General features: G+C 33.3%; 1 protein-coding gene and 1 long non-coding RNA gene across 3 annotated transcripts; one reads left to right on the forward strand and one right to left on the reverse strand.

The window, feature by feature from the left end:
- Positions 1–7,961: 7,961 nt before the first annotated feature.
- On the forward strand, positions 7,962–10,295 carry LOC121125610 (uncharacterized). 2 transcript variants are annotated; one of them, XR_005866702.2, is made up of 4 exons: positions 7,962–8,190; positions 8,335–8,384; positions 8,457–9,739; positions 9,792–10,295. It is a non-coding gene; the product is annotated as an uncharacterized lncRNA (long non-coding RNA). The 2 variants fall into 2 exon arrangements; XR_005866703.2 differs by having other exon boundaries at positions 8,457–9,728.
- Positions 10,296–10,459: 164 nt separating this feature from the next.
- LOC139907573 (uncharacterized) lies at positions 10,460–11,814 on the reverse strand (the record flags this gene model as incomplete). The annotated part of the gene is given in 2 exon segments (XM_071894000.1): positions 10,460–11,287; positions 11,290–11,814. Coding segments are annotated over 2 exon segments (1,040 nt in total), but the record flags the coding sequence as incomplete, so codon positions are not given.
- Positions 11,815–12,083: the final 269 nt, after the last annotated feature.

Raw genomic sequence — 12,083 nt, forward strand, 5'->3', positions numbered from 1 at the left:
TGATTGTAGGGGCATGTGTCGTTCGAAGATTTATTTATTGATTGATTGATTTTTATTACAGTGGGGCTACGTGGATGGAGGAAATGGTCCAAGGAGTACGTGATGTGAAAAAGTTTGGGAAGCACTGCTATAGATGGTACTATAAAAATAAAAAAGACGGTTGTAGATAGTATATATTTTTTTAACTTTTGGGTACTGATGATGAATTATGAAACACTTTGTTGGGTACATATTTACATTAATGAAGTAGTTTCGTCACAAGAGCCTATTTTAATTTATTTCTGTAGTTACAATATAAAACTCCATTTTGAGACGATGGGGTCATGATGACCCAGACATTTACAGTCCTCTAATTCGCATAGATTTATTCTTATAGACTTAGGTTTATAAATTATAGTAATTGTCTCAGTTTATTTGCACCCGTTAAAGCTTTTACCCTTACAATTATAAGAGCAGAGTTATTATGAAATAAATGCTAAAGTTTTGTTTTCCAAATATTTATTTACGTATTAGACACTGCTGAATTGCATCAGAGATCTATAAACTTCTATAAAGCTTTTCGAAATGTATTAATTTTCAATTATAAAGGGGTTTTAAGTAAAAATTGACAATGAATGCGACAGTAAATGAAAAACATTTATGAGAAAATTGAACTTGGGCAAGAACTATCCCAGATTCCAGTAGAGGACAACATAAAACGATAATAACTCCAATAGGCATCTTCGCATACAATCAAATTTCTATTGACCACAAAATGCTGCCAAATTTTCCAAAGATACATGGACTCAATATTCCAGAAATTTTATGGAGTATTCGTGTATCCTGATGATATCCTGTTCGCGTCCAAATCTCTCGAAGAACACAGGAACATTTTGTTTAAAGCCCTGTTAAGACTCCAAGAAGCCGGAAAACATCTCCTTGGGATCAGTGGATAATTTTACAGAGATTATTACTTCAGACAAACTAACATTTGACCTCATTTCTCAAACTAGGCGATGAAATCTTTGATATATCCGTAGGTTGGCATAAGCCACGGATGTGAAAGACCATCAGCAGTATCAAACACTTATTTCCTTAGTTTGTCTGAAGAAATAATCTCTGTAAAATTATCCACTGATCCAAAGGAGATGCTTCCCTTTTATATCAAAAGAATAAAAGCACTTATCATCCCAGACCTTCAGGATCAACACTTTTCGATAATAATCTTGGCAGATTCAATGTCATCCATGTTAACGTTGCAGATCATTCCCTCTCACGAAAGAGTATAAATATCTCCTCACTGTTCTCAACAGCTAAACTCGATGGGATGAAGTCCTATCGATACTGGATACGACGGTCAATATTTTATTTTCTGGTTGGGTTTCAAGATTTGGTGTACCAAAGTCAGTTCACTCAGACAGAGGGGCTCAGTTCATGGGGACAATATACAAACGGTCAAAAAAAATCTTGTCCACTAGTTCTTATCATCTTGAGTCAAATAGGATTATAGAAAGATTACATCGAACACTAAAAACTGAATATCTCATCCAGGATGCAACAGGAAGGAGAATTGAGGTTACAATCCCTACATTTCGTCCTCCCTGGAAATCGAGCGTCTGTGCCTTAAATTCAAGCGATTTCATTCTTTCCTATTCACCATCTTTGGAATCCACTCCGCGTCCTCCTTTGTTATTGGTAGAGTCTACTGTGAGACCAAATGATGGAAATCTGTTCCAGAAATTCCAAAAAATCAGGCATACACCTCCATGAATAAATTCAGATTCCCCTCATAGAATACAGTTCGTATTGGACACCCTCAAACGAGCTAAGCATGTGTTTGTTTAAAAAAAAAACATTAAACCGACCTTCGCTAAGGTGTGCAATGGTCATTCAAGATTTTATCTAAATCTGAACAAAACTCTAAAGTGGATCTAGGACATCGTTCAGATTTTGTTTCGGTAGATCGAAAAAACACCAGCGTTTGGAATAACTGACATTTTTCTAACGTTTCCAAACATATATATAAATTAATCCAGAGTAGTCTCTACATACGTCTCAGTTTAGATTCAGATCCTTAATTTTATGATTTTAAATTTCTCATGTTTGCATTTTTACCATTTTTTGTATGTTTACTTTTTAATCGTTTCCTTTCCAAATACTCATGCTTTTACTATTTTTATTTTGTATATTTGCATTCTCAAAATAAGGATTTCATTATAAATAACTCATGTAACAGAAAACGAATCTAAACATACATGTATAGAAATATACAGTGCAAACGCTTATGAGTCTTTAATCCTACTTGGAAACTTATTCGAGTAATTATGATCGATTGAGTCGAAGTCCCTCTCCCTATACTCTAATAATATATTCTTCATTTCAAAGTTATTTCATTATTATTAAAAGGCCACAATATTTGGTTCCTGACTATCCACTATCGCTGTCTCCAATTTTGAGAAGAAAAAAAAAGGGAATGTATGATGTGCAGGCAAACTTATAAAATATACCTAACAACTACATTGAGCTAAGTTCAAAATTCAAGATATTATACCAAGATTTTTCCTACAAAAAAAAATGTATCTGACTTCTATACAGTATTATGAAGTAAGATAAAGATATATTTTAATGCTTTTCCATCATCATATTTGGTGGAACGGCCAAATACACCTATCCTATTATTTTCATTTGGAAGAAAAACTTAGATGTGTTATGTGGGAGAGGGCGCTAAAGTTTATATTAAAGTCTAGGTTCGGGAACCCCTGGTGTAGATGAAGACATTATTTACTTTCCTTATATTTTTGTTGTTATTGTAGAGGTTTTGTCTGCCTGCTCTTTCCAGGGAGAAGAGAGAGGGGCAAAGGGAGGAAAAATGATGTCAAAGAATTCACTAAGGAGGTTTCGTTGCATTGGCGGGTTCTTGAAATCATAAATAAATACTTGTGACTAACTTCAAATCGAGTATTGTTATTATTTACAGAATCCAGATTTTTGAAGATAGTGAACAAATGTGTTGCCATAGATTGCAAGAACACTTCAGACTCTGTATCTGGAGCTGGAATCTCATTTCACAGAATACCTTCGACAAAAAGAAGTATGCGAAAAGTGGAAAAGATTGGCAGCCTGAAGAAGATGGCGACTATAGAGTCTGCTTAGTACATTTCTTGCCCTCAGATTATGTTACTGCACCTGGATTAGAGAGGAAGCACTTCAAAAGAGGTGTAGTTCCAATGGTTCTCCCCACGTTCTCTTCTTACTACCAACCCCCAGCCAAGAAAGGAAGGAGGAAATTGATCAGAATTATTTTTCCAGTTGAAGGTATGCATTTTTAAATTAAAACAATACAACGAAACATTCAATTTTCAAATAATAATGTTCACATTGTGAAGCATTATGAATTATGATAGATAGGTTTCCTTTTTTTGATGGACCAAACAGAATTAAGAGGCTACAAGTGATGAAGATATCACCAAGCATAGGAAAAGAACAATGACAAGAATTGGATCTCCTGAAGCAACTACTAAATAGAAACCAAAAACTGCAAGCTATTTATAGGAAGTAAAGGAATTTGCCGACACTTTGAATTTTCATTTTCCTCGAGCTTATGAATTCTTGCGTAAAACATTTGCACTATCATCACCATCATCTCTCAGAACTTGATGAACCTTGGTCTCTCGTCTCCCTGGTTTCCTATCTGAAGCTTTCGAAGAATTGAAATTTTTTAGGAAGGAAGATGACAAGTTATACACACATATGAGTATATATAAGGAGCTCAATAAATATTCATTAGTTTCTAGTACTTTTATTTTTAATTAATTGATTATTCTGTTTATTCATGTTATTGTTCTTTACTTTGGTATTATTTTTTAAATCACAGCTGTATTTGTATTACATAATATGTCATGGTTCCTTTTATAAATAGCTAAAATATGGTTCAAGCTGTGCATTCTTTTCCGAAAGAATTTTTATTCGAACATAATAAATATCTATTAATTATACATAATTCTGAGGGATTTCGTTAATATGTTTGTACTACAACGACAGAGACTTCTTTTCAACAGTTAATTTATCAAAAGTAGATTGTTCATAATTACTTTTTTAAACGCCTTCTTCACTATCATTATTGGGGGAATATGAAAAGTTATTGAAGCATGAATGACGTAAAGTAAGGTAGAATTTGTTTAGCCATAAGAAAAAACATTTTTGATACATATAAATTTTATACATTACCTAGGTTTTATCCGTACAATTTGGTTTAACTGCGTAGTTAAAACAAATTGATTCAATACTATTCGCTTGCCTAACAAGCGCCCGCACTCCATTAGAATAGTAAAATTTTGATAGAACCGTCTAGAACTATTGTCTTTCTACTACAAAAATCTATATTTCCTTTGTTTTATCTTCATCTTTGGTGCAAAGATTTAGATATGAGCTCAGAACTTCCATGGTACAATTATCTAGCCGGGCGGAGTAGTAATCCGAAGCCTGAATAATAAAATCGTCCAGATAAATACTGTAAACGATGTTCAATTTACCTCTTAGATAAGTAATAAGAGGTTTTAGTTACCTTGTAATTACGCAAGAGGCGAACATGAGCCCAAACCATAAAACGATAGGAAACATCATTAAACTTAAAAAAAAGAATTTTCGATATTTTGGGTCTAGAAGAAAAGTAATTAATGTTAGGCGTTTTCTAGGTCAATAGAAGACAAAAAGGAATGTTCACGAAACCAAGGTCGTAAAGACGTATCAGTTTCCATTTTAAATTTGCTAATCCTAATGAATTTCTTCAAGGATTTAACATTAATAATAATTCGCCATCCTCCATTCCTCTTGGCAACATTAAAAATACGAGAGTATACTTCCGGATTTGTAGCAGAGACAACTATTGATATAGACTTGCGTTTCAGCATCTCAGCAAATCCTTATTGAATAGCCTGATATCCTGGGATCCATAACTCGCATTTTCTAGTAATCCCCCACAGCATTTTAATGGCGGCACCACCTATCTCCTCGTTACATGGGCCCTCGCCGCATGTTCTCTTCACAACACAAGAGGGTATACTTATCCACCCGGCTACCAGAAATTGGCCCACTAATTTTCCACAGTACGAAAATACTTGTCTTCTTGTCATCCTTTCCGCAACAGCCATATCCAAATCCATTCCCCTGGCCCTCCCTACACCTCAGCATACCAATTTTGCCCTATATACTTACAGACCTAACACACTTGTCTTTGATATCTTTTCATATGGCTTCCATTGAATTCCATATTGTTTCAAGAGGTCTGTTGATCTCTACTCTGTCCAAATCAATTATAATGTCGTCAAAGTAATGATCAACGGTCTCGGACACTTTTTTATCCTTTGACAGAATGTACGAAAGCACAGAATTAATAATCTGAGGAGCACAATTGAGTCCGAATCCTAGCCTTATCATTTCGTACTGCTTCGACTTGTATCTTATCTGCATAACCTTTGAGAAGTTCCTCCTGACCATTATTTACAAATATGCGTCCCTCAGATCCAACAAAGCGCTGTTGTTGGTGAATTGCCTCCATGCAATATTTTTTCACTGAATACATCTGTGTCTCCCCAACTGCACGAGACACACTCGTTCAGTTATTGCTCATTGTCATCTTTTTTGATAGACAACCATCTTTTCTACGACACTTGCTCTGATTGTGGTTTTGGTGCACACTGTATCTATGAGGCCCCAGACTATCCTACCCTCAGCTTTCAATTGTATTTTTGGGATTAAAGCGCTTTCCTCCCATTAGGGACGTCGCTGACAACGTCTTCGTTTTGTTTCCTTGCGCTGCATTGCTCCTTACATACTTCTAGCAGCTTTGCGCCAATTGCCCTTCTTCACCAAGTACGAAGCATCTTCTCCTCGGAGGACATTCTTTGGGGAGATGAGGGCCACCACACTTGAAGCATGTAAAAGGTTTTGCCTCGCTATTAGACCGATCTCTGTAGTAAATTCCTCGTATCTCTGGCATCGTATTTCGCTCGTCAGTGCCCTTGTCATTTATGTCAGATGGTTTTCACTCATCTGCAGGATCCCAGGTGTATACTTTATTCTCTTGCTTACGTAAGTGGGAAGTCCCGAAATAAAAGCAAGCCTTACCAGTTTGGACATGTGTGACAGACCCTCTAGACTAATTAAGTTGTTCGTCTCCACCACGGAGACCTCGAACGACTCTCCCGGACTCTACCTTCTAGCTCTAATTGTATCGTTGGTGGAGAACGGGTTGAGCGAGAAAGTTCTATGAGTACATGAATGATTTCTATAACGTCCCCCTCTCTTTCTCAGCCAGTGGATATTGCACTGAAAATACTCTTCCATCCAGAAACAACGGAACCACTCCTGCCTTGTCTTTAAAAGGTCATTGGTCAACTCTACCTGTCGAATCCAGACGTTGACATCTCCAGACACGTCGAATCTCAGCATCACATCCACTATTTTTAATGTAGTCATGAGCCGTTATAGCTGGTAGCTTCTTACTACTGGTCAAAAATAATAAACAGACGTCGAATTTGTCGACATAAATGTGCCTTTAGTCACTTTTCTAGAATTAGACGCCACTCATTATCCTCATCTCATATCAAGAGCGTGGATATTCATCTATAAAATCAAATTAATGATGAATACATCAAGTCAGACTTTAACTCTGATCTAACAAAGATGCTTATTGCATGTATATACCCTTATCCATTGCTAATCATTCTACGTTCAAAAAATTTATGGGGAAATACACCTATCCCTTCCCGAGGAACCATCATTAAATTAATGGAGGATGTAGGTAATGATGTCATTTATAGAAATACCCTCATTGTAAATTGTTAATATGAGATAATTTTCAGCATGTTTTGAGTCATCCACACCAAATTACGATCAAAGTTATGATTAAAAAGTATAAAATATTTACTAATTTCGAAATGGAACTCTGAATTTTTTACCATCTAACAGTCAGTATTCATTTTTTTTTAAATCTAACCATAAAATAAGATTCTATTTTAGCTAAAAATATCAAGAATTATGATACACAACTCATTAAATGGCAACAAACAACTCATTAAATGGTAGAAAAAACAACTCCTTAAATTGCCTGAATTATCTTATCAGTTATAAAGGAGTCTTATTTTTATATCTAAGATAAGTAATTAAGGTTTAAAATTTGACTGCATGGATTTACTTTTTTTTAGATAAACATGAAATAAATGAAAGTAGGATTCTAAAAGCTGTTCGTACTAAGATTGAAAGAAGAGATGGATTTCAATCTAACATTTTTTATATTAGTATATTTATTGTCTAATTTTATGATTTTGCCATTTACTTCATTATTAATAATTATTTAGATCTCATCGGTAGAGATATATCTATCCTCTGCACAATTGTATATTGCAACTTCCACATGAGGAAAAAGGATGATGATCTTTTTGATTAAACCCCACGTCTGGCTTGTGTTTTGCAACCTTAAGTTATGACATATTTAACTGAATTCCAATGTCAGAACAAGAAAATATTATTTGGATCAATCTATTATTTCAATATTCTGTATTTATAATTTATTGTTATTATTAGTTATATGACTCTAATTGTTCAATTTTGTATATTTAATCATCATGCATAATGGTTTATTTTTTAGTATGTAGATTATATTTAATTTAAGCCTTTTTTTTTTTTAAACTTGGAACTTCAAATATATTTTGAAATACTCTACTTTGTCATTTCATTAGTTATTATTCCGAGAATAAGGTTCATAATAAATTACAATTTCATAGAGCGTGACGTTTTCAAATCTACTGTAACGGATAAAAAACGTCTAAGTCAATTATACGGGGTATATCTGTATTAAACATTTTGCTAACAAATACTTTCGTTATACCCTCAAAAGTCATAATAAAGCAGGCAGCTGATAATCACATCAGTATTTTAAACAATGATACCATTAGTCTTTCTCCCCTTCTTCTTGCACGCGTTTTTCTTTACAGGATTATCAACTTTGAGTATATTATTAAATGCTAAGTCATTTATTTATCATCGTCTCATTTTCAATACTCATTGCAAGTTAAAAATGGGTAAAGAGGATAGTTGGGATTGTGAAACCCTCATTTCCTTAAAAAAAATCTCAACTGGATTTGTGAATGGGATAACTTAAATAAATTAAGTTTAAGCAAGGAAACTTTTTACGCTATACAACATTCGTAGGCAAGTGGGATAGAACTTTCAATATATTTATTAAGATTCAAAGGAATGGATTATGAACCTTGTCGATCCTTAGGACGAATTATAGACGAGTTACTAGTCTTTCATATTGAGTCCTAGTCTAATCTGAAATTTCCTTTTTTCTAGTCCAAATCGAGTCCTCCTGGAGCCCATGTTCGAGTTTCCAATTCCGATTAGTGAGTTATAATTATAATTATGTAATTGATGACCAAATAAACCGAATAATATTTTCTTCACTTCACGTCTAGAATCTATGTATTGAATGTTACTAAAGAAAACAGCACGCACATTTAATAGGTTGCACGAACCATTCAAGTCATGTAGTAAAAGAAGTTTTTGCGTGTTTACGACGGATTTTTGGCTTCCACGATGCTTTTAATAGTGACGTCATAGTGTATAAGTAGTTGCGCGTTTTGTTTACATTTTTTTTCTTATGAAAAAAGAAACAATTACATTCTTGATTCTACAATTTGAGAAGGTCTTCATTATATTAAAAGACATTAAAACACATTGAGGATCTTCCACGTCGTAGTGAAGCATATGAAGCTATGTCTCAGTTTCTACAAAGGATTACTGTTATGTATTTAATATTTCCTTACATGTTCTTAACTTCTTGTATATTCGTCTATGTATTATAAGTACTGTGTTTTACGTATTATAAATAGTCTCGTATTGTGTAAATAAATTAGAGTATAGTTAGAATACACATGATCTTATAAACAGTGTTACATTATTCCTCCACGTGAATTATTCTCCTCATGTCTCTCGGTCATCCTGGATCTCTCCACCTTATAAATAAGTTTGTGTCTCTCCCTCGTCAAGACGCAACAATTACTTTGCCGTAGTGGACTAGAGCGAGGAACAAAGAAGATTGTCGGATTTCACTCAAATCCATTAGGAAAATTAAATTGAAGGCTTATTAGTTATTCTTTGTTAACTCTTCACCCTTGTCATCATCAATTCTATCATTCAATCCAAGAACAATTTATTCAATCAATATATATATTGTAATTAATTATATTTGTATTGACTCTCATTTGTTAGGATGGCTATAAATTATCATAAGCATTCTTGATCAAATAGAAGATACTATATGAAGACTCCTTGGAGAATGTGTGGAGTTCAATCTAACAAAAAAAAACGTGTTACTTCGTCACTACCGGCATTAAAGAATGGGACATCGTGATAAAGTGCAACATATTTCAATATACTAGGGATCATGAATTTAAAAAAAATCATAATATCGATCCATCACATAAATGGTTCGTTATCAAAAAAATTCCCATGAAACTTAATGAAATGCTTCTCTATTTTGTTGCAAAATTCCAAAAAAGATTAAGATGGTTGAAGCAGTCCCTCTCTTGACAATGTTTTAAGCCATGGACTTGGAGGAACTTGGGTACTGAAAGTATTACACCCCAGAGTGAAAAAATTTTGACACAACGATTTGACCACATATCCAGCAACATAAATAAATCTTTCATCTTCACAGATTTTGGGAAGATGTAAATCATTAGTTGGTTGTTCTATTGTATTTTCATAATTATTTATATCTTCCTCAATCTCACTTTTTATGATTTTAGGATAAATTGTACCATCAAAGTCTTGATAAAATTATATGTAATCTTCTTAATCTACTTTGCTCAAAATAGGACCTAAAAGGAGATGCAGGATTATTTTATATACATTATTGCATTTGTGATACTACAACCTGTAATTTGTTGAAACATAGAAACAAAGCATTGCTGACGGGGCATTCTCAGCAGCCATTTTTTCTGAGCCACTTATTACGAGTATCTGAAATCGATCCATAGCCTCTACCGCATTAGGATGAGAGTGGGTTCGTCCAATATATCTTATTGTTGAAAGAAATTTTCAAAACAATCTTTATTTAAACGAGATGTCAATATATATGGAGGCCAATTTCATTATTTATGTATGTATTGATACAATGATATCAAAGATTTTGGAAAAATACTTATGCCCATTTGGTAGGGATATTTACAAAAAAAATGTTAAAAAGATTGATATTTCCTATCATTACAGAAGAGATCCAAGGGCTTCAATAAAAATTGTATTTAAATATATATTGTATTGTAATATTTTTTTTGTAAATCTTGATAGATGTTGCCGTTTCCTTTATTTAGTAACTAAAAAGTTAATATTCCTCAATATAAAAAAAATATCTTGACATTCCTAAGAAGAAATGTTGTTCACTTTCCTCAAAGCCCCTTAAAATGACTGTCATGCACAAACTTCAAGTTGTTTATATCTACGTTAAAAAACAACATATATAATCATTCATGAACGGACAATATTCAAAGTTAATACTGTTATTTATATTTTCAGCCAATTGAAAACTGTAAGCATAAAGGAAACGTCCACCTTGAACTTTGGACAAACCATCATTGAAGCGAAAATGAAAATAAAAGTGTATTTTGAATACTTAGTAAATATAAATTATTTTTTTTTTTTATATTTATGCTTACTCAGTCGTATACATAAATATATTTTAATATCTTGGAAAAGTTGCATGTATATTAGGTTATATATCCCTTCAATGTCTACTGATGATGAGTCTTATAATGCATCTGTAAGCCAATTAATTTTGAAAAAGTACTAAAGCAGGAACCACATTGGAATTTTTTGATCTTCTCATGAACAGTTTCAATATGGGTCTTCAAGTTTGATTTTTGTGTAAAAAAGCTAGAACAGTAAGTACATGTGAATTTTTTTATCTTCTCATGAACAGTTTCGATATGCTTCTTTAAGTTTCCAGATTGTGAAAAAGAACTAGAGCAGGTACTACATTGGTATTTTTTGATTTTCTCATGAACACTTTCAATATGCATCTTCAAGTTTCCAGACTGTGAAAAAGAACTAGAACAGGTACTACATTGGTATTTTTTGATCTTCTCATGAACACTTTCAATATGCATCTTCAATTTTCCAGAGTTTGTAAAAGAATTAGAGCAATGACTACATTGGTATTTTTTGATCTTCTCATGAACAACTTCAATATGTGTCTTCAAATTTCCAGATTGTGAAAAAGAACTACAGCAGGTACTGCATTGGTATTTTTGATCTTCTCATGAACACTTTCAATATGCGTTTTCAATTGTAGAGTTAGTAAAAGAATTAGAGCAATCACTACATTGGTATTTTTGATCTTCTCATGAACACTTTCAATATGCATCTTCAAATTTCCAGATTGTGAAAAAGAACTAGAGCAGGTACTGCATTGGTATTTTTTGATCTTCTCATGAACATTTTCAATATGTGTCTTCAAGTTTCCAGAGTTTGTAAAAGAACTACAGCAAAAACTACATTGGTATTTTTTGATCTTCTCATGAATAGTTTCGATATGCGTCTTCAAATTTCCAGATTGCGAAAAAGAACTAGAGCAGAAACTACATTGGTATTTTTTTATCTTCTCATGAACACCTTCAATGTGCTTCTTCAAGTTTCCAGACTGTGAAAAAGAACTAGAGCAGTGACTACATTGGTATTTTTTGATCTTCTCATGAACACCTTCAATATGTTTCTTCAAGTTTCCAGAGAATGCAAAAGAACTAGAGCAGTAACTACATGTGTATTTTTTATCCTCTCATGAACACTTTCGATATGCGTCTTCAAATTTACAGATTGTGAAAAAGAATTAGAGCAGTAACTGCATGTGTATTTTTTGATCTTCTCATGAACAACTTCAATATGTCTCTTCAAGGTTCCAGATTGTGAAAAATAACTAAAGCAGTGACTACATTGGAATTTTCTCTTCTTCTTCTGAGGACCTTCAATATAAATCTTCAAGTCTTCAGTCCTTGTAAAAGAACTAGAACCCATTTGAATTTATAATAATTGATAACACTGTTCTA

The sequence above is a fragment of the Lepeophtheirus salmonis genome, unplaced genomic scaffold (assembly GCF_016086655.4).
Source record: "Lepeophtheirus salmonis unplaced genomic scaffold, UVic_Lsal_1.4 unplaced_contig_8998_pilon, whole genome shotgun sequence".
NCBI lineage: Eukaryota > Metazoa > Arthropoda > Copepoda > Siphonostomatoida > Caligidae > Lepeophtheirus > Lepeophtheirus salmonis.